Source organism: Elephantulus edwardii, unplaced genomic scaffold, assembly GCF_000299155.1.
Source record: "Elephantulus edwardii isolate Elephantulus edwardi_28Jun2011 unplaced genomic scaffold, EleEdw1.0 scaffold00080, whole genome shotgun sequence".
Classification (NCBI taxonomy): domain Eukaryota; kingdom Metazoa; phylum Chordata; class Mammalia; order Macroscelidea; family Macroscelididae; genus Elephantulus; species Elephantulus edwardii.
In genome coordinates this window covers 7,621,797-7,644,849 of record NW_006399830.1, presented here as the reverse complement: position 1 = coordinate 7,644,849, position 23,053 = coordinate 7,621,797, and the positions used below count along the sequence as shown (strand labels likewise).

The following is a 23,053-nucleotide window of genomic DNA, read 5'->3' as shown; positions in this document are numbered from 1 at the left end:
TGGTACACACAAAAAAATAAGAAAATTAAAAGACAAAACCCCAAATGAACCAGTATTTACTCTGGTCCTCTTTAGTTTGAGCTCTTCATTTCACCTCTTGTTCAGAAGGTGCTGGTACTTCCCTGTCCTCACTTTTCAGGCCTCTAGAGGGTTCACTGGCGTATATTGAGCTGGTTCCTACTTCCCCATCAGCTCGGAATTTCTCAGGCATTTTCCAATCTGATTTCTCCTGGGAATCACCTCTCCAACATTCCCAATTTTTGTCTGTTGTTTCTTATTGTATTTTTTTTTTCTTTTACCTTGGGAGGTTATGGTTTTGGTTTTGAAAATAAATCTCTTTACTGTCGTGTTCAGTGGCCATTGACTATGGTATACTAGTGGATGCATGAGTTAAATCTACCCTTAGTTATGTTAGTTATGCTGTTAGGTGCCATCAAGTCACCTCTGACTCACAGCGACTCTGCGTACAGATCAAAATCCTGCCCAGTCCTGTGCCTTCCTCACAGCCTCCACTGCACCCACTGTTACGATTAGAGACAGCAGACTTGACACTGGGGAGCTGGGTCAGTCTTTCTCATTGAGGGCCTTCCTCACCTTTCCCAAGCATGATGTTTTCCAAAGACTAACCCCTCCTGACAATATGCCCAAAGTACGTAGGACAGAGTCTCATCACCCTAGCCTGTCAGGCTGCATTCCTTTCAAGGCAGATTTATTTGTTCTCTTGAATATCCATAGGATAGTCAATATTTTTCTCCAACACTGCAATTCAAAGGCATCTGTTCTTCTGAGGGGGAAAAATGGTTTTAATGCTAATGGCTAAATAGTCTTCCAGCGGTGGTTCTTTCTGTGAAGAGTTCATGGAAGTTCTGATGTCACACAGGGCCCAGAGCGCAGCCGGATTCTTCTGTGCCGTCCCCATGATCTGCTGTGGATCTGACCACAACAGTGACCAATTTTCGGAACTGGATCAGCAGGCCTTTCTTGCTGGTTTGTCTCAGTCTGTCAGCTGCCTGCAACTGGTCCAGCATCCTAGCAGCATTTGAGCCTCCCTGGACAAAGGAATGGTGCCTGCCTGGGTGCACTGAGCAGGGGTGGAAGCCACATAGGGGGAAATGGCTAAAATCATTCCATTTCTGCTTGCAGATAGCTCACTACTACAGGCTATACTGCTGTTACGTAATCTCTGCTGAGTGACCTTGGACTTCAGGGCCCTGAGAAAATGTCATCTTTATTCATCAGAGCTATAAAGCACTCTACTTCCCTCTGTGAGGCTTGGACCCTCAAGCTGCCACCCAAACCATCCCCTCTGTAAGTCAGCCCTTAAAACTCTATACTATGAGGAATGTGGCATCGGGATTGGAGGAAGACTTCATTATGCAGATGACACAACCCTGCTTGCTGAAACTGAGGAGGACGTGGAGCACTTGCTGCAGAAGGTCAAGAACTGCAGCCTTCAATATGGATTGAAACTCAACATCAAGAAAACGAAGATTCTCACCACTCAGTTGCTTGGCAGTATCATGATAGATGGTGAAGAGATTGAGATTGTAAATAGCTTTAGTTTGCTTGGCTCCACAATCAATACTCTTGGCACCAGCAGCCAGGAAATTAAAAAACGTATTGCAATGGGAAAATGTGCTATTAGAGACCTCTCCAAAGTACTGAAGAGCAATGATGCCACTCTGGAGACTAAAGTCCTCCTAATACAAGCCATAGTCTTTGCAATCACTTGCCATGCCTCAAAGAGCTGGACAATGACTAGGGATGATAGAAAGAGAATTGATGCCTTTGAGCTGTGGTGTTGGAGAAGAGTATTGAATATACCATGGACTGCTGGGAGAACAAACAAGTTCATCCTAGAGAGGGTTAAACCTGGCTGCTCCTTGAGGCAAGGATTCTGAAGCTTCATCTGACATACTTTGGACATGTTGCAAGGAGGGACCAGTCCTTGGAGAGGGATGTCATGCTTGGAAAGGTGGAAGGACAGCACAGGATAGGAAGACACTCTATGAGACGGATTGATTCAGTGACTGGGGTGATGAGGGGGTAGATATGTCAGACACAGTGAAGTTGGCTCAGGGTAGAGCAGGGTTTAAAGCAGTTGTACATAGGGTCGCTATCAGTCACAGGTGACTCAATGGCACATAACAACAACGATTACCATCATGGAGATGCGAGCATCCTCCTTCCATCTCTGGGCACTTCAGGGCAAATTTCAGATCATGGTTCATGTGCAAACACCGTAGAGGAGAATTCCACCGTGGGGGCTCAGTGCTGACGTGTGGTACGTGCCCAGAACGAGGCATTTATTGAATATGACCGTTTCAGCTGCATGCATACTAAACTTCTTTCTACACCTGCTGGTATCATTCTGAAAGTTTTTGTATTTGACACTGTTGTGCATGTTTTGGTTTATCAGAAGCTGCTTATCTACAGAAATCATGACACTCTCAGTTTTTGGGTCCCGATATTCAAATTGCCCACTTGCAGCAGTTATCTTCGGTGTTACTGGGGTGCTCTGCACATTTCTGCGCCTCGGTACCAATACTCCTTTGCAGAACATACACAGGGGCGCCTCCGCTCTTTGTTGGATGAGCTCCAAGGTTGACAACAGATGCCTCAGGTCAGAACTTCGGTGAGTGGAAGGTTATATCCCCTGGGCTTCCAAAAGGGTTTTGGAAAAGAAGGCTGCCCTGGCCTGGCTTGCTGTTCTTCTTGGTTTGTAATTGCAGAGATAGGAGGAGTCCTGTGTTTCTGGGAGATAACATTCTCTCTGTATTGTTGGGGCTGCGAGTGAAATAGCAGAGAGACAAACGCTATCACAGGGCCCCACGCCCGGCCGCTGCTCGGTGCTGGCGCTCACCTGTCCCCCCTTCCTCCTTGGCTGCAACGCTTGCTGTTTTGTCCCCAGCAGCGCTGCATGTGACAGGATGCACTTGGAGGTTCTGTGTGTACAATCAGGCCGTGGGTGTCATCCATCGCTGGTCTTGGGGAAAAGGGACTGCAGGGACAGTGCAGAGCTTCACACAAGTCGTAAAGCCAGAACTCCAGTGGGTGCTTCAAAGTCTGTCTTGTCTTCTTTTTAAAAATAGTTGCAGATTCACATGTGGTTCCAAAACAAAAGCCAAAACCCACTGCCAGTGAATTGATTCTGCCACATGTCAACCCGCTATCTAGTTCCTGAGGCTGTAAATCTCAGTGGAATGGAACTATTCATCTTCCTCCCAGAGTAGCTGGTGAATTTGAACAGCCAACCTTACAGATAGCAGCTCTACACTTAACCCACTATGCCACAAGTCTCCTTTCATCCAGTTTCTCAAATGGTAGCATCTTGTGTAATGGTTGAGCTACTGATTGAAAGGTCAGTAGTTCAAATCTACCAGTTGCTGCATGGGAGAAAGTGGGACAGTCTCGTCCCATTCCGATTTACGGTCTCGGAAGGTACGAGTCAGGATCGGCTCTCTGGCAGGGGGTTAGGTGTTGCTCTCTGAAGAGTGCTCGTCTGACTGGCTTCATACGGTCACACGGCCAATTATAAGGAGTTCGGAATGCGGGGCTACTGACGAGAAGGTGGGCACTGTGAACCCACCCATGGGCTCTGAGGGAGAGAGATTTGGTGATTTGCTCCCATAAAGATGGTGGCCAAGAAAGGGAGTGTTCCCACCCTGTCACAGGGGCTGCTGCTGAGGGTCAAGGTTGCTTTGTTGGGGGACCTAACACCAGTTCCACTGACATGGCATCCTCTCTAAAAATAACCGGGGGAGGGGGAGAGTTTCCCCCTTCTGCCCCGTCCTCCAGTGCGTGAGGGGTTTCTGACCTCGATGAGCTCCATGTGGCACCGGCAGGACTCGATCGCACTTCCAGCTGGTCCAGGACACAAGTGTCTGGGGGTCAAGTTAGCTGTGCGCTCGGTCCTGCTGCCGGGCAGGGACCCTGTGGGGTGTGGTGGACACACAGCCCAGAGCAGCCTGTCTGCTGCCTGCCGCTTGGCCGTGCCCTTCAGCGTCTGCTCTCCCTGCCCACCTCCTCGTTGTACTCATGACGTGACAGGAACTGTGGCCCCAGGAACGTGGGAGAAAGTATCCCCGTGGGACACGCAGGATAACCTCCCGCAGTCAAGCCACAGTGGGTCTGGCAAGTGGGGTCCCCCCCACCCCATGAGTATGGATTCTCCTCGGAGCCTCCATCTCCTTAGGTCTTTGGAACACCCCTGATGCAGGGAAGGTCCTTTATGTACATTTTGAAAATAGAATTAGAATTTTTTAATTAATTTTTTTAATTTTTATTGTGTCATTTTTTTTTTACGTGTACTGTCAAATCAGATCTGATTGGTACAGGAGGAGATTGCCCCCTCCTTCTCCAGCAGAGCATCTGGTGGATTTGAACCGCATACCTCTGGGGTTGCAGTGCAGCGTCTTGCCACTAGGCCACCACAGCTCCCTAATAGAATTAGAATTTGAATCAGCAAGTCGTTTAACCCATGGCAGCACGGCCAGAATTTATAAGATCTGAGACTGTTATCCTATGGCTGCCTCGTAATGGGCGTGGCCACTAATGGAAAGGTTAGAGGTTTGATTCTGCCCACCTCAGAAGAAAGCCCTGATGATGTCCTTTCAACAGGTCAGGCACTGGAGACCCCTTGCATGTCCCATCTTATCCACACCCCACACAGAGCCCCAGGGAGTACGTTCCATTCTGACCACACTGGGTCACCCTGAGTTAGAATTCACTTGATAGCAACTGCAGGGTTGAGACTGGGCTGCAGCGTTCCTCCTCTGGGAACCAGGACATGTGCCCCCTTCTCCCTCCCTCTGCTTTCTGCTTCCCTGACTACGTGACTCCCTTCCTGGGCCCCCTGCCCCCTTAACAGACCTGAGTCTGTCTCAGTCACTCTCTGCTCTCTCTCCATCCACATAAGCTGCAGGTATAGCCATAACCAGGATTTAATAATGTGTGGATGGCGTCGAGGTGATCTGACCTCAGGAGTGACAGTGAGAACTGTGCATGTGGTCGTCTCAGCTGTAGCTTCACCAGGTGGACCCTGTGGAGCTGCTGGCTGAGTTCGGCTCACCAACCTTTAAAAGGATATATTGTTAGATATGACACCGATTCTAACTCCTCACAAGCCCACACGTGACGAGAGCTGCCTTGTATGGTTTTCTAGGCTGTCTTCTTTCTCGAAGCATTTTGCTAGGTCTTCTTCCCGGGTCGGGGTGGGGAGGGATTGGGTGGTTGTTCTGCGCTACTGAGTATAACTCGGAGCGACCCTGTGTACGACAGATCAACCCTGTCCTAGGTGTCTTCCTCGCTGCCTCTGGCGTCCTTGGGTCCATTGCTGCAGTCAATGTGTCAGTCCGTCTCGTTGAGGGTCTTCTTTCTGCTGACCCTCAGCTCTTCCAAACATGGTCCCCTTTCCAAAGAGCCACTCAAGAGAAAAACTAAAACCCAAACCTCACTGCTATTGACATGATTCCATCTCATGTTGTCAGTGGGTTTCTGAGGCAGTAAATCTTTTCTGGAGAAGACTGCCCATCTTCCTTTGTAACAGCAGCTAATAGATTCAAACTACCGACCTTTTGGTTAGCAGCTATTGCATTATGCATTACACCATCAGGGCTTCTTACGGAACTGCTGGGGGAGGATTCAAACCTCCAGCCTTTCAGTTCACAGCAGAATACACAATCATTGTGCCAGTCGGACTCTGTGAAAATTAGGGACAGTTCCCAACAATTACTGAGTGGTTAGCCTTTGCTGTGGCCGGACATTGAGCTGAGTGCATTGCACGTCCCATCTTATGCACACCCTCCAGAGCCTGCTCTGCAGGGACCATTGTCCTGGGACAGCTCTGACGGCGCCAGGTGGGCGCTGTTGAGCAGCACCTAGCGTCGCTTTGCACAGTGACTTGATGCATAGACACCAGCTTCCTCGAAATCCTGGCCCTTCCACTTATATCCCATCCAAACTTTCCTGCCCCGTGATCTCTCCTGAAATCAGCTGTCCTTTTGCAAATCTTTAGCCCAGCTGAGTGAAATGGTGACAGTGCCATCCGTTACAGAGGCTTGGAAGGGACCCTGTGGTACGATGCTTGAGCACTGACAGCTCATCCAGAATTCAGCCTTTGAAGCCCATTGGCTACTTCACAAGAAGAAGATGGGGTGGTCAGCTCGCATGAAGACTGCTGCTGCGGGCATCCGTGAGGCTTACAGTGATTGGAACTGAATGATGGCAGTGCTTTGATCCAAGCATTAGCAGAGCTTGAGTTCCTGCGAGATGCATTTGGTCACTGTGCTTGGTTGCTCGTGGGAAGATCAGAAGTTCAGGTTCACCAAGATGCACCTCAGAAGAAAGGCCTGACAACCGTATTTTAAAAACTAGCTGCAGGAAACCTGAAGCAGAGTTCTGCTCTGATCCACATGGAGTGACCAGCAGTTGAAGTAGACTCATGGTTATTGGCAGAGCTGCTGATGAGCCAGAATGTTCTAGAATGTTGTAGTTTGGCCATCCAGCCACATCTGTCCTGACGGCTCTGTCCCTGTGCTCCTGGATAGTGCATAGCCTCTCTTAGCTCAAAGAGACATGTCCGGCCTGCTGACCTCAGGACCCCAATAAAAGCTGTCTTAATAGGACACTGTTAGGTTACAAAACACTGTCAGTGGAAAAATAACTGTGCTGGGCAATGTTCTAACAGCGGGAAGGATATTACTGTAGTTGGGGGAAAGGGCTAAGGAGGAGAGGTGGGAGAGGGACCCCAGGACTGTGTGTGGGGTCTACCTCTCCTGAAACCGGGAACTCTGAGCTGCTGGTTTTATTTCTTAGTAGTAGTAGCAATATTTCTAGTTTGGCAAATATATAAATACTAAGACGTTTTCCAGTTCCGCGTTCTTCACTCATGCCATGTAGTACATTAATTGCATTCATCACATTATATCAGGGAGCTTGGGTGTCTTAGTGCAGAAATGGAGCTAACCCAAAGGGTAGTTTGAATCCGACAGCTGCTCTTTGGGATATGGGCAGCCTCCTCCCCTGTGACTGACAGCCTGGAAACCCAATGGAGGATCGACTATGAGTCCCAGCTCCACAGCAGTGACGAGTTCGTTCTAACTTGTCGGCAGTGGACCACTGTTTATGGTTTTATGGCATCACCGTCACAGGCAGACCTCGCCTTACTGTGGTTTGCTTTATTGTGCTTCACAGATACTGTGTTTTTCACGAGCTGTGGGTTTGGCCGCTCTGCATTGAATGAGTTCTCTGCACCACGTCGTGGTTCCACAATTCAGTCATTCTCACAGTATTCTAGGCTTTCCCATCATCTGTTCCACATTATGCTAGACTCCACGAGAGTAAACATCGCCTTTCTTGGCACTCATTCACCTCGTGCTGTCGAGTCAGAACCGATTTTCTACCTCAGAGCTGGTGGTGGATTTGAACCTGGGGGGAGGCACGGCTTTGAAGGTTACCAGCACAACTTCCTACAGTCTAAGCCTCGGGGGCTCACTTTCTTGCAGTGTTAGCTTGAATGCTGGTTTGGAGCCACACAGAGGTACCTTGGAAGAGAGTCCTGGCAGTTCGCTTTTGAATGGTCACAGTCTTGAGAACCATGTAGATCGGTTCTGCGCTGCATAACCGGTTTTCATGAGTCAGAATCCGCTGTACAGTGCCTCATAGCAGTGAATACTTCATGTGAGTGGAATTGTGCAGTATTTGTAATTTTGTGGATTTTTAGCTTTTTAAAATAAAATTTGAGGGATTGGCAACTAGAGGAGAGGGTGAGGGATTAACAAGGTGACAATAGGACCATTTAGATGAGTATTTTCTATTATGATATTGTTGTTTTGTGTTGTCAAGTTGGAACTAACCCGTAGCTGCTCTCCAGTGGATTTTCAGAAGTTACAAATCACACAGGAAGAGATTTCCATGCTTTCCATGGTGCAGCTGGTAGATTTGAACCTGTGTGCCTTTGGGTTGGCAGCATAACTCCTAACGACTTGGCCACCGGAGATTGTGGGAGACTGGAGGGAGGGGAGGAAAGTTCAGTAGGTGGGTGGGGCAAAGAAAATGGGAAAGATCTTTTGTGAAAAACAATGTAATGAAATGTTGTAAATAAATCAGTATAAAAGAAAAAAATAAAATATAATGTAAAAACATTTTAAATACCTGAAGGATTGCTTTGGGTCACAGTTGACTTGATGGCAAAGGGTGGATAAAATGCTACAGATGGAAGAGCTGCTTGGAAGACTTGGTTCAGTTACTTTATTCTTGGCTGACAACTGCCCTTAAAATGTGGCTTTGAACCATTTCTACCAGTTTTCTTGTTATGTGCTGTCGAGCCAGGACTGACTGATAGCTGATCCTCCAGCAGGTTTTCAGAGGCTGAAAATCACACAAAAATGGATTGCCCATCTTTCTTCCACACAGCAGCCTGTGGATTCAAACCACGTGCCTTTGAGTTGGCAGCCCTACTCCTTTCCACTAGACCACCTGGTTCAGTCCTAAGTAATGGAGCAAACCAGAATGGACCCCAATTTATAAGATAAGAATGTTCTGGAACAAGAACTAGCATAGTAAAAAAATGACTTATTGATGCCTTACTAGGAACCTAATATTTGTAGAATATAAGGCAACGTGCCCTTTGTATAGCAGCCAAATCCCTTGAACAGCAGAGTCAGAAACTGTGGTGCCCAGCTCAAAGTTGGCACCAGACCACGATGCCCTGAATGTGTGCCACCCTCCACGATCCTGCCAGTCATTCAGTTTCAGCTTCTAAAACAGGCTGACTGTGCTTCTTGTGAGGCTCTCATTCAGCCCACAGTTTTTCTCATTCCGATCATCATTTCAGTACTCCCACATTTAAAAATATATGAGTCTATTCTGAGCTCACTGCGTTGACTATGACGGAACTGGGAAGAAGCAGTTCAAAGTCCTGGTTTAAAGAAAGCTCAAGAAGAAAGCAGCGCCTCGGTGATGAGCCGTGGCCCTTGGATGTGCAGGGCTCCCGCCGCCTGTATTCTGTGTTGCTTCCCTTTCCTTAATGACTGTGACTTCTGCTATTTCAAGGGAAAGATTTGCCAGCACCAGAGCTCTCAGAATCAATATCCCAGTAAATAGGAAACACAGTGAAAGAAAAACACCCTCCAGGCTGCCGACAAATTTCATCACTTAAACTCACATGTTATTATTACAATCAGCAGCAAATGCCAACACTGCAACTGCCTTTTTGATGGGGTAAAAATGGGGGTGCTCTCTTTTAATTGGTGGAGGCATCTCTGAGGTACCACATGTGGGTGCAAGGCTATTTCCCTGTCAGTTTGGGCTACTTGTCTTTATTTTTTTAGCAGGTGAGATAGCAGTTGAAAGGGCGGTGGAGAAGAATTTCTCAACAAAGGGTTCGAAAGAGAACGGCCTGCCTCTCCCAGAGCTGCTCTCAGGAACCCAGCGCACTCTGTGATAGATTTAGTTGAACACATTGGTATTTCTGCGCCTCACATCTCTTCCCTTTCTTCCACTCGTCTCTTGCTTTCTTTTGTCCTGCCTTTGATCTCGCTGCAGAATCGCTTTCAAAATGCTTTTTCAGACACAGCACAAGCGCCCCCTTTTAATCTCGCCCATTCTTCCTGAAGTGGCTCTGGCTCTGGCTTCGTTTTTACCCCATCCCTCCTCCCCAAGTCAGCAAATGCATTGTCAAAGTTGACAAAGCGGTGGGATGCTCAGAAAATAAAGTATGCGTCATCGCCGCCTCCCAGTTCCTGCAACGTGCATTTTAAAGGCTTCCTGCACGCTCTGCACCCGAGCTCTTGAAGCTGGGCTTTCAGAGGCCACGGGAAGGGCCCTGGAGACTCCGCTCGTGGCCCTGACAACCACCGGTGGACCTTGGTACCAACACGGTGGTTGCTGGGTACCGCTGAGTCAGTTCGGACTATCTCAGGGTTTACGAGCTTGTGGTCTTTATGGGCAAACCAATGGGTCTTGGAGAAAGTGCAGCCAGAGTGCTTCTTGGAAGCAAAAATGAGAAAGCCTCATCTCACATACTTTAGGCATGTTGCTAGGAGAGGCTGTTCCTTGGAGAGGGACAGACATGGTGCTTGGAAAGGCTGGAGGGGTGGTGAAGGAGAGGAAGTCTCTGAATGAGATGGATCGACACAGTGACTGGTGCACTTGGCTCAAGTGTGTCAGAAATTGTGAGGATGGCACAGGAGAGGACAGGGCTCAGGTCTGTTGTTGACAGGCTCGCTATGAATCATAACTCGACTCAAAGATACTCAACTCAGTCTTGATGGGTGTCAGAAGAGTGGAGGGATGGCTAAAGAAATGAGATGGATTGGCCCGGCGACTGAAACACGGACTTGGGCAGAGACCATGAGGATGGTCCGGGTCAGGGCGAAGTTCTAAGCTCTTGTTTGTGGGATTGACTCACACTGACGCCACATTGACTCCAGGGCACCTAGCACCCACAACAGTCTGTATTACCGATAAGTGATGTCTGAGCGCAAAGCTGAAACAACTATAGCACAGAGACCAGTATATTCATAATGGTTCCAGAGACAGAGACTTCCAGTACAATATCAGAAGAAAGCGGAGGAGGGAATCCTTGCATATTGTGTAACTTCTGCAACAAGTATTTACTGAGCACTTATTATAACTGAAAATAGTGCTGCTTCAGTGGTAGAATTCTTGTCTTCTGTGTGAGAGTCACGTTTGATTTCCAGCCAGTGTATTTCATGTGCAGCCACTGCTCATCTCCACTGGGGGCTGACATGTGGCTGTGATGCTGGTTAGGTTTCAGAGGAACTTCCAGGGTAAGACTAGGAAGAAAAGGCTGGCAATCTACTTGCTAAAAGCACCCAGTGAAAACCCTAGAGATCACATCGATTCAGTCAGCTGTGGGTCACGTGGGTGGAGTAGAGCTGTATAAGGCTTTATCCCATTGGCCAGAGAGGACACATGAATTGGGAGCCAATTCTACTGCAGCTAACAGCACAAAAGCCATTCCTTTGCAAACAGAAGTGTAGATGCCTTCGAGGTTCTTGGGACAGGTCAAGGTCAAGTGTCCAGGTCAGGGCGGTTACACCAACCCACAAATAACTCCATACCCTGGATGTCACTGTATCACACCCATAAGGATTAGAAGCCGATGGAGAGTCCAGACCCACTGTTTAGAAAGTCAGTTCTCTGTTTCCTCCTCTGTGAAGTGGGGCTGATGATGATTCCCTTGTTTCACAGAGCAGACTGAGTTAATGCAAGTAACAGTGACCACAGCATGTGATCCATCACCAGGAAACCAAACAAAACCACTGCCAGCGAGTCAGTTCAACTCCTTGCTACCCTCTCTCGCAGAGAAGAGCTGCATCTGTTTCCTAAGCTGAAATCTTTACTGAAGGGAGCTCTCGGGGCTTAGTGGTAAGGCGTCACACTGCCAATCCAAAGGCACACAGTTCAAATCCACGTGCTGCTTCACAGAAGAGAGATGGGCAGTCTCTTCCTTTCTGTTTGATTAACTGCCTCTGAAAACCCACTGAAGGGTCAGCTGTGAGTTGGCTTCGACCAGAGGTGCGTGAAAACAGCAATGTCTGCAGAAGCAGGTTGTCATCTTTCTTCTGTAGAGGGGCTGGTGAGTTTGAACTACTGATCTTCTGGTTAGCAACTCAATGCTTCAGTTGCCACTGTTAGCTGACCCCAGAACCTCCAACTCCATTGCCATTCTGTGACCCTTCATTGGCTTTCCAAGGCTGCAAATCTTAGTAGGAGGAGATAGCTCATCTTTCTCCTGTCAAGAAGCTGGAGAACTGCTGACTATGCACTTAGCAGCCCCACGTCTTGGGCATCACACCACCGGGGCTCCTTTGACTCAGAGCCTCTCTTCCTCTCTCTCACTGCTGTCAAGCTGGAACCGGCATAGAAGTCCCTCCAGCAGGATTTGAGATAATACACAGGCGGAGATTGCTCATCTTTCTACCAGGAAGCAGCTGGTGGACTCCAACCACCTGCCTTTGGGTTGGTAGTGCAGCTCCTTACCTACGAGGCCACCAGATGCAGGGCTCCGTAAACGGGGAAGCAGCATTGCTCACATGATAGCAGTTTGTAAGGCAGGACCATCTCTGTTTCCATGACGGCAAGAGGTATCTAGCAACATAGTTTTCAGAAGCAAAGCCTGATGAGTTGGCTTTAGATTTTAGTTAGTCTGATTAGCAGTTATAGGATATAAACATTTCATTATAAATGTAAACTAGTGTGGTGTTTAAACTGTTTGCCAAAATAGTGGTTGTCAGCAGAAGATCTGACTTTGCACTGTGATGTCAGCCTCCTGGCCTCAGTGAAGCCGTCAGAGAGGTCCCTTTGGGACCACTCATTTGTAGGATGCCCTGCAGTTCCTTATCAGCAACATGCCTTTCCCCACCACCCCCAGCTTTCCACAAGTTCAATGATCAGTTTTAAGGAACGCCAGCCAGTGTCTCGGGGCCTGGCCTCAGACGGTGGAATCACGTCTTCAGAGAAGCCCAGGTGGCAGTCACTTCATCAGTCCATCTCGCTGAGGGTCTTTCTCTCTTTCACTGGTCCCCACTTTTGCAGGCACGATGTCCCTCTCCAGGGACTTGCCCCTCCTGACAGTATGACAGAGTCTCACCATCCTTACCTCGAAGGAGCGCCCTGGTTGTGCCCCTTCCAAGACCAATGTGTTGGTTCTTTTGAAAGTCCATGATACGTGTAGTCAGTATTCTTAGCCGTTAGGGAATCTTAGGGGTTTAAGCATCATAGAAACCACATCCTTCTTTAAAATTAACCAAAGCTTTGAGGAAGTCGTGAGGTCTTGTGAGAATCATCCAGATACTGTTGCAGGCATTTCACTGAACCAGTTGAGTTGAAGCCTGACTGAGATTGCCCGTCCTTCTCCCGTGGTGCACCTGGTGGATTTGAACTGCGCACTTTCAGGATTTCAGCGCAGCTTCTTACCATTAGGCCGCCAAGAGCTCCCTGCTGTTAAGTCACTTCCAACTCATGAGACCCTCATGTACGACATTGAAGTGTTGCCCTTTCCTACTTCATCTTCATGACGTTGTTAATATGTTCAAGTCTGGCTTTATGGCCATCGTGTCAGCCCATTTCATTGAAGGGTTAGTTGTTGTGTTGGGATTCATCAACTTGACTGTACCGCGTGGCCCCCTCACTCATAAAAGAACAAAATGTTGCCCAGTCTTTTTACGCTCGACATTAGTATATTCATTGTTGCAGTCCTTCTGCCAGTCTGTTGCAGGGAAGGTCTAGTTGATGTATTGTTGTTAACCACTGTTGAGTCTGATTCGTTTCATGGTCTCCCGGAGATGTAACAGAACAAAGTGCCGCTCCGTGCTTGATTCTCGGTGGTCGCCATGATACCAGTAGTATTTCCACTGTGTCAGTCCATGTGGCCGCGGGCTTGGCTGCTGTGCAGTGAGGAGTCACTGTTGAGTGAGCTCCAACTCAAGTTTGCCCCAGTGAGGTGTTGGCAGGCGCTGCATCATCTTCATAACCTCCGTTAGCTTTTCTGTGGTGGTTTTAGTTCATTCTGATGACCATTGCATCGCGCCTTTTCACTGCGGGTTTCTGAGCCTTATTCAGCGGGATGAACGAGGCCAGCTCATCACAGATGGGGCTTGACCCGTGACTCAGACCCGCAGCCAGTGCAGACCACCTGGGAGCTTGTTAGAGATGCAGATCTAGGCTCCCTGCCACCGCTGCTCATCTTGCTGCAGGTTCAAGGTCAAGGAACACTCAGTTGCTGTTCTTCGCTCAGGCTCTGGACCTGATCTGGGGACTAGAATATTCCACCAGTCTTCTCATCCAGACTTGGAAGCTAAGTGAGGTTTACTGGGTGAGAATAAAGTCACCCAGCAATGTGGATGCACTGCCCTGACCCAATCTTAGACAGCATGCCACCTCCCATGCCCCCGGTTGTATGACCTTGGGGTTCCAGCCCTGAATTTGAGAGTAAGTGGGGAGGAGCCTGCCAGTTCAATATTTGTTCCAAGTAGGGCTCAGGGAAAAGGGCCAGTGTGGATGATTTATTCTGTAATATCACCAGAAGTGCAGGTTCTATATGTAATTCTGTAATCATGGTGTTACTCTGTCCAAGTTACTGTGACGGTAACTTCCTAGTGGCCCCATCAGCTCCCTCGGCCTGCATGACCGATATTTCTTTCCTTGTTAAGGAGCAGAGAGCTCTCCCTTTCCAGCCCTTTGTGATCACCAGCGGTGCTTGCTCCTCCCCTCTGGACGCCCCAAATGCTATTTATCAAAACGTGAAGAAATACAACGGTTCCCAAATGGTACTAGACCAATTTAGTATTGGATCTCATAAGACTGCAAGGAAAACATTTTTCCTTGCAGAAATGAGGTTTCATTTTCTTCCCTGAGTTTGTTGGTGAAAGGAAAAAAGAGCTTATCTAAAGTGTGTTTCATACTGTTACTGTAATATCCAAGAAGAATTTCATCTGAGAAGGATGATGACAAGTGTCTTAGAGTGATGAATGTGATACATCCTATCCCCACCAGGCTGGGGACCTGTTTCCTTCTGTCTTAGTCAGAGCTCACTAGGGAAACAGGGCTGTCGAGACACAGGTAGGTAGGGTAGGTAGGTGGATAGGTAGGTAGGTAGGTGGAAAGGTAGGTAGGTAGGTAGGTAGGTAGGTAGGTAGGTAGGTTGGTTGGTTGGTTGGTAAGTAGGTAGGTAGATAAAGAAAATGCGAACTCAGTGCCATCAAGTCAGAACCAACTTAGAGCTGAGCCTCCAGCAGGTTTTCAAGGGACTCTTCTCCCGTGGAGAAAATCTCCCATTTTTCTCACTTGGAACCACTAGTAGATTGGAAGTGCCAGCAAAGTGCTGTCTTTTGGTTAGCAGTGGAACTCCTCATGGATTACACCACCTGATCAATAGATCTATATGTAGAAAACTAAATATTGATCTACTTCAAGGAAATAGATCACACAGTTGTGGGGGATTGCAAGTCTGAAACCTGTAGTCCAGGTGGCACACTGCAAGTGCCTGGAGTCTTGTGTCCCAAGGTTCATAGATAAGGTGGCAAAATGAGTACATAGTTGAGAGAGAGGGAGTCCCACCCAAATATTTATTTTATAGCCTAGTGATAGACCACCCCCTGAGGAACACCCTTTAACTGTTTGCTTACATTGCGTTAGATACATTGTGAAGATGATTGCATTGCATTACATCCTGGAAAGTAGTTACATTACATTATGGAAAGTCATTATGTTATATTATGCTACAGTATGTAACAGCAACTGGTCTATATTTGACTAGAGCAACTGGTTCAGGGTTTGACACTGCTACTGGGGAGCATTCCCAGCCAAGCAGACACATAGAATTATCCATAATAATTTCTGTAATGAGGTTGGCCGGGAACGTGTTCGTACACTCTAAGGGATTTTCCACAGCCTCTACATCCTCTCCCACCTCCCTTGGTCTGGTTTCCTCCTTTTCCAGATCTCAACACCGCAGTGCTTTCAGGCTGTCATTACCACATGTTTCCCTCAAATGAGACTTCTGGAAGTTTCTTGTTCATCCAGTTCTTTCTTTGCTATATCCTTGCTCCACAGGATCACCTGACTGACCCCATCAGGAACCTCCTGATGTCTAGACCCATGGCTCATTCTCAGCTCTTACTCTGTCTAGTGCATCTCACTCCATAGACATGGGATGCCAGATAGCCCTTGGAGCACAGGGATCATTCCTTGCATCCTTGTTGTTAACGCCTTTGACTCTGACCCCTGTTGACCTGATGTATACCAGAAGGAATTGCTGTAGTGCCTCACAGTGTGGGATGTTTGAGTCCCCTGTTGTAACCACGGAGTCAGTCCATCTCCTGGTGGGCTTTCCGCATTTTCTGTCCCTTTAGTGTACCGAACATGATGTCTCTTCCTCGATGCCTTTTCCAGATATGATTGATTTTTTCCCAATGACATGTCCACGGTAAACAAGGTGGCATTTCCCTCTCCTCTGAAAACCCGCCGGAGTGTCAGCTGTGGGTCGGTTCTGACTCGAAGGTACGCAATAACATTGGTATTAGAGGAAGACTGATTATCATCAGAAACCACTTGTGGTGGGTGTATACTAAAGGCTGTATGTCCAGCGGCTCCTCTGTGCTTTACATCCGGATTGTCGTCAGAGGCCGTCGAATCCACTCTGTCTCTGTCGTAACCACAATCCTGCTAACGAGAGGTGAAGCCGCCCCGCCTGACTCGCACCATCCTCACAGACATGCCTGAGCTCGAGCCCCTGGGAGCAGACACGGTGCCACACTCCATCTCGTCGAGGGGCTTCCGGTTTCTCCCTGACCAGCTGCACTCTTCCAACCTTGATGCCCTTCTCCAGGAACCAGCTTCCCCTGAGGGCGTGTCCAGACTCCCCCAGGTGAAGGTCACTGTCCCCACTTCTCCAGAGCTGTAGCCTTGCTGGCCGTGTTCAGACCTTGATGGCGTGACATCTGCACCATGTTGACAGTTCTGGTCCCCAACAGACCGATGTCCTGTCACGTGCCCAGCGCAACCCTGCTACATTTATTTGCACTTGGCACATGTTTGTGGGTCCAGGCCCCAAGACTCACAGGATCCACTCTCCAAGCATAGAATGTTTGTGGCAACCCTGCGTCCGGTTTATCTCTTGGCACCATTCTTCCAACAGCATGTGCTCATCATTTCCTGTGTTTCTGTCACCTTTTGCTCATTCTCATGATATTTTCCACTTTTCACTCCGTAGACAACGGTGGAGGGTTAACATAACTGCACTAGAAAGCCCACAATATCGTGTAACTCACTTTATTATAACGTGGTGACTTTATTATAACGTGGTGTCTGAGAACAAACTCATATTATCTCTGAGGTCTGCCTGCACGTGTACACTGTCAGAACACAATGTGCCCTAGAAGTCAGTCTTGTCTCTTCTCCTAAAACTGTGGTCGAAACACTCCATAAGTGCTTGTCCCAGGGCTCTGGTGGTGCAGCAGCTAGGCACTCCCCTGCTAAAGGAAAGGTGTGTTGTTGTTGTTTGCCTTCGAGTTGAGCACGACTCACAGTGACCTTGTGAACAGAAGGCCTGAAGCCCCTTGACAACTATCAATGTTTATCAAAGTCCAGAGAGTTCCCGGAGGCATGTTGTGGTAGACGGTTCAAATGCGCCTGTTGATTCCACAGGAGAAAAGGTGCGGCAGTCTGGTCCTGCCAAGATGACAGCCTAGGAAATCCTTCGGCTCAGTTGTGTCCCTCACTGGGGCTCGCCATCGGCCGGGATTGACGTGACATCATACAAGAACATTCATAACATCACCCTTTGGTTTGTGGCTCAACATTTAGCACCTTCACACGTAGCGCTGCTACGTGTGGCTTCCAAGGCTTCAGAGCTTTGCAGAACAGACTCCTTCATCTTCTGCCTGTGGATCAGGGGCTTTGAACCACTGGCCTTTTGGTTGGCAGCCCAACATTTAACTAGCGCTCTGCAACGTGAGTGCACGGAAGCAGGTCACCAGGCTTGTCTCCTGAGGCTCCTCGGGTGGGTTTGATCCTCCACAGGTTAGTTAGAGTCTGAGCCCGGTTGTCATCCGTTCTTCCGGCTCCGAGCTTCCTGCGCAGCTGCAGGTGCCTCCCCACCCCCACCCCCCGCCCCGGCAGGCTGGGCCACACGCAACCTGACAGGTGTGCTCACCACCTTCCTGTGTCTTGTCGTCCACAGAGGAACTGAAGGGGCCGCTGGAGGAGTACGTGCACAAGCGCTACCCCGGGCTGGTGAAGGTGGTACGCAATCAGAAGAGGGAGGGCCTGATCCGGGCCCGCATCGAGGGCTGGAAGGCTGCCACGGGCCAGGTCACCGGCTTCTTTGATGCCCACGTGGAATTCACTGCTGGCTGGTAGGTGATGAGTGGGGACTCAGGGCCACGTGGCTCTTACCAGGTGGTTAGGGCATGGGGGGGCTGCAGTCTGGGAGGGAGACCCCTTTACCTGGTTCTTCAGAGTGGAGGACAAAGGTTTGGGCTAAAGAGGCAGGTGGGACTGTGTTGGGAGAAAACAAGGGAGAAGGAGAAATTTCTCAGCTGTCCACTCAGACCATCATCATCATCCATGAAAATGGCAAGCAGTAAACCCCATGACTGTGGGACCTGCACAGACCCGTCAGAGGAGGAGAAGGCAGTTGGTTTCTGAAAGGATGGTGATCCGTGCCCTTGTATCCCGTGGGCGTGCTATCAAGTCAGGCCAGTGCTTGGAAGAGCGGAGGCTCCGTGTCAGAGAGGAAGACCCTCGAAGGGGTAGACTGATGGTGAAGTGGGGGCACCAGCAGCCTTATGCCCAGCGGAGACTCTGAGGGCGCTGCCGGATCGGGAAAGGTTTCTAACTGTTGAACCTAAGATTGCCGTGAGTTGAAGTCAACTCAGTGACACCCAACAACAACAGGGAGCCATGGAAAAGTGGTCAGGCTGCACCCTGTCCCAGCAGGAGACTTGCAAGATTCCCTGAAACCGGGGCGTGCTGCTGGACCCGGCTAGACCACAAACTCAGAACTTATTATCCCTTAGAGCCAACTCCTAGCTGACCCTCGGCCGCTCCCCAGGCGGTCAGTCACCCTGGGGCGCCGGGTGGGAGAGGAGGTCACTCCTCTTTCTCCAGAGGGTCCACCAGGCACAGTCTTTGAGCTAGAAGTGCAGCTCCCTAGGCTCTAGGCCGCCAAACTCCAACGTTATAGTGCAGTGGGTTACAGTACAGTGTAAGCTCAACACCATATACATTGGGAAGTAAAAGGATGTGAGCCACTTTACTGTGGTGTCTAGGACATCACCAAGGGATACCTGTATAGAAGGAGAGAAATAGACACACAGACACACACCGGGGCAAGACAGACACCACATGAGAGTCTGGTACAAGTGAAGGAATGCCACCGATTACCTGCAGATGCCAGAATCAGGAGATAAAATGAAGGACAGACAGACAGAAAGAATGGACACAGCACCTCCCAACAGCAGCAGAATTATTAGCTCTTGAGGAAAACATATCCAAGAAGTAGCGTGTAGTCAGTGAAAGGAATGTGAGGGAAGCAGGTGGACGAGTTTAGAAGAGGGTGGGATACTGAGGGAATTCCAGAAGGCGTGTGGGGAGAGGCCGCTGGAGGACGGGAGCAGGGGTGAGACCTGGGGAGGGGAAACCCCAGAGCAGCTCCGGGAAGCTGTGCAGAGCCGGTGCCCTTGGCTGAGCCTGGCCGGTGTGTGCAGCAGGATCAGCGGCCATAATGGCCCAGCGAGTATTTTATGGCTCGTTTTAAATAGAAGGATGAGATGAGCCAACAGGTAATTCAGTCGCTGCAAATGAAAAGAGACGGGCTGTGGGCCGAGCACGCTCATTCTTCTTCCAAATAATGCGGAGAAATGGGATTTCCGCTTGACTCTTTGCCAAAGCTGCCCCCCACTCTAGGCAGAGAGATTAATACCCTGGCTTCTGCGAGCCATCCTTCCCTTCCCAGATCGGAGACATAACCCCGACCGGCTCAGCCTGGGAGATGCACGCTGGGGAGTCAGCAAGCCGGGCAGGGAATCAGCAGCCTGAGGTCTCCAAACCCCACAGAGCTGGGCCTGGAGGGAGGCAGGGTTGTCTGAGGCCCCTGGTGAGGGTGAGGTGAGGGTGGGCATGGGGGTGGGGGGGTGCTGGCTGGGAGGACCCTCTTGCCGCCGCATTTAATAAGCTCCCAGCCTTCTCTCTCAACCAATTCAATTAGCTGCTTTTTGAGAAATCAATTAAATAATCAATTAAAACAACAGAAATAGTCATACACGCAAAGGAGCCAGTGAGCTGCCTATTAAACCAGGGCCATCAGGGCCAGCAGTGACCTATTTCAGAGAAGGGAGTTGGGAGCCGGCAGAAAAGGAAAAAGGTAAAGGCCTCGGTCATTGGCCCCAAAGGAAACTTAAAACATGCCAGAAACGTCTACAGATGCCTCTCAATGCAAATCATGAGATGTGGGTACGGGGAACAGCTTTGCTTCTGCAGTGTGCTTAGATAGAAAGGAGCCTGGCACATGTTGGGTTGATAACCAGAAGTTCAGGGGTTCAAATCTCCCTCCACAGGAGAAGGATGAGGCAATCTTTGCTTACGTCTGTATAAGCCTGGGACACCTGGTGGGGGTTGCTGTGACCAGCTTGCAGGTGGTGGGGTTGGTGTTTTGGGGTTACCACTGTCTGGAGGTGAGCCCTGCTGTTGGAGAAGAGTCCTGAAAGTCCCATGGACTGCCAGAAGACCAAACATATGTCTTAGAAAAGGTGCAGCCGGAGTGTCCCTGGGGGGCAAGGATGGCACAGCTGTGTCCACCTGCTTTAGGCATGTTGCTTGGACAGGGACGTCACGCTTGGAAAGGTGGAGGGTTGGTGAGAGAAGATTCTGTATGGATGGATTGACAGTGACCGCAGTCGTAGGCTCCAGTGTGACAGGTGATGAAGACGGCCCAGGACAGGACAGGGTTCAGACTGTTGGTCATACGGTCACTTGGAGTCTTGCTCACCTCCATGACACCTCACCACCTGGAGGTGGGTACTTTGTGACTTCTGGGTCTGAGGCTGGCATCACACGAAGATTCTGGAAGAGTGAGGGTATGAGCAGCTCTGGGTGACTGAGGTCCTCAACATTTATTTGCTTTAAGCTGCATGGTGCCATATTGGGGAGCGGGGGCCCTGCAGTCCCTCAGCTCTGGGAAACCTCAGTTTCTACTGGAGTCTAAGACTTCTCAGAGCCCAACTAAACTTTCTAGTGCCCCATAACAGCATAGCACTAGCAGATAACTTTGAAGAACACGAGTATATTGTCTCAGAGTTTCCAAGGCTAGAAGTCCTGATCAGGTTCAAGTCCACCCTGAGATACTTTAGAAGGAAGACCTGGTGATTGTAGAGCACATTTCTGCTAACTCCTGGGGGGGCTGCATGAATCAGAATAGACTCAACAACTGGGTTGTTTTTAAACAGGCTTTAAATTCCAGCCAGAACACTAACCTTGAGCAGTTTTGTGTCTGTTTTGTTCCGTGCCAGCTGAGCAAAGTGCAGGCTTCTGGCGAGAGGGATGATGTCCGTTTCTCTGTTTCAGGGCTGAGCCTGTCCTGTCCCGCATCCAGGAGAACAGGAAGCGGGTGATCCTGCCCTCCATCGACAACATCAAGCAGGACAACTTTGAGGTGCAGCGGTATGAGAACTCCGCTCACGGGTACAGCTGGGAGCTGTGGTGCATGTACATCAGCCCCCCGAAAGACTGGTGGGATGCCGGAGACCCTTCTCTCCCCATCAGGTCTGTACCATACAAGGCTGGAGGCCTGTCTGTCCGAGAACTGGGACAAGGGGACACCACCTCGTGGGGGAGCCTGGGAGGGTGCGCCAGGGAATAATCCACTGCCGCCTCTGTCGAGTTGACGCCAACTCATGGTGAAACTGAGGGACAGTGTGGAAGTACCGCAGAGAGTTCCTGAGGCTGCAGATCCTCACGGGGGCGGGCTGCCGCTCCTCTCTCTCGTGATGCTGACTCCAGGCTTTGAACCACCGACTTTTCGGTTAGCAGCCTAATGCTTCATCCATTTTGCCACCAGCTCCTTTATGCAGGGGTCTGCCTTGCTGAGGAAAGATGCTGGACTTTTGCCTCCAAGCTAATATTTGAGTTCAGCTCATCAAAAGTCTCTCTGGAGACTAAGGTGTGCCTGATACAGGCCATGGTCTTTGCAATCACTTGTTATGCATCAGGGAGGTGGACAATGACTAGAGAGGATAGAAGGAGAATTGACGCCTTTGAGCTGTGGTGCTGGAGAAGAGTATTGAATGTACCATGGTACCATGGACTGCCAAGAAAACAAAACAGATTCATCGTAGAGAGGATTAAACCAGGCTGCTCCTTGGAGGCAAGGATTCTGGGGCTTCGTCTGACATACTTTGGACATGTTGTAAGGAGAGACAGGTATTTAGAGAGGGACATCATGCTGGGTAGAGTGGAGGGACAGCGCAGAAGGGGAAGACCCTCTATGAGGTGGATTGATTCAGTGACTGGGGTAATCGGGATGGGTGTGTCAGAGGCAATGAGATTGGCACAGGATAGAGCACGGTTTAGGGCTGTTGTACATTGGGTCGCTATGAGTCGCAAACGACTTGACGGCACATAACAACAACAAACATCAAAATTAGAACATTTCAAAGTTAGTAATAATGTTCACTCTTGTATTGTCTCGCATAAGTGGACCACCGTGAGTCAGGATCGACTTGATGTCACTGGGTTTAGTTTGGGGCTTGTATATGGAGGAGCTGTGTTGGGGAGTCCCAGTGTCAAGTTCAAAATGCAGCTTTCCTCCAGAGAAGCCAGCTTGTCTACCTGTTTATTCCATGACTGCTTGCCCTGAGCAGACAGTGCCTTTCAGGATCTGTTTTTGGAGGTTTATTACGTATGTCTGGTTCTCCATCCCAACAGTTAAATGAAGATCTAAATAAAATGCTAGGTTCTACCTTTAAAAGAAAAGGAGCTTTCCTTGGGGATCCCTGTGAGTCAGCTCCAGTTGCCATGGTGGGGACCTGTGAGGTTTCCTTCTGGAATGATCCACAGTCGTGATCTTTCGCTTCAGGAGGCCCCCGTGACACAGTGCTCAGTCTCGCTCACTCTCATTGTCGAGTCTGAACTAACATCTAGTTGACCTTGCACTGGGTTTCTGAAGTTCTAAGTCACGTGAGAGGAGATTGCTCATCTTCCGTCCAAGGAATCCTGGTGGATTCAAACCACCAGACAGGCGTGGCCTTTCTCCTAACCTTGCAGCACCCTACAAATGACACTGCGTCTTATATGTGAAATCTGTGACCGTGATTCAGGGAGGCGCCTTTCAGCCCTGCGCTGATGGTTCCCCTCATTCCAGAGGGGCTGGTCGTCTGTCAGTAGGTCCTGGAATCGGGAACAGGAGCCCAACGACTTTGCTCTACTTCTGTTCTCTTATGTTGAGTCTCTTTCCTTTCCTTTTACAATTGTTCATTCGTTTTCCCGTCTTGTTAGTTGATGTTGCTGGGATTTGGATCAGGATCAT

At 49.4% G+C, this 23,053-nt stretch overlaps 1 protein-coding gene across 1 annotated transcript in view; it reads left to right on the top strand.

Moving 5' to 3' along the window:
* Positions 1-23,053, top strand: part of WBSCR17 (Williams-Beuren syndrome chromosome region 17) — a 447,264-nt gene that overhangs the window by 243,181 nt on the left and 181,030 nt on the right. Inside the window, exons 4-5 of the mRNA XM_006889663.1 lie at positions 17,711-17,885; positions 21,094-21,291. Coding sequence (XP_006889725.1) covers positions 17,711-17,885; positions 21,094-21,291 — 373 coding nt within the window. The remainder of the gene's footprint in view (positions 1-17,710; positions 17,886-21,093; positions 21,292-23,053) is intronic.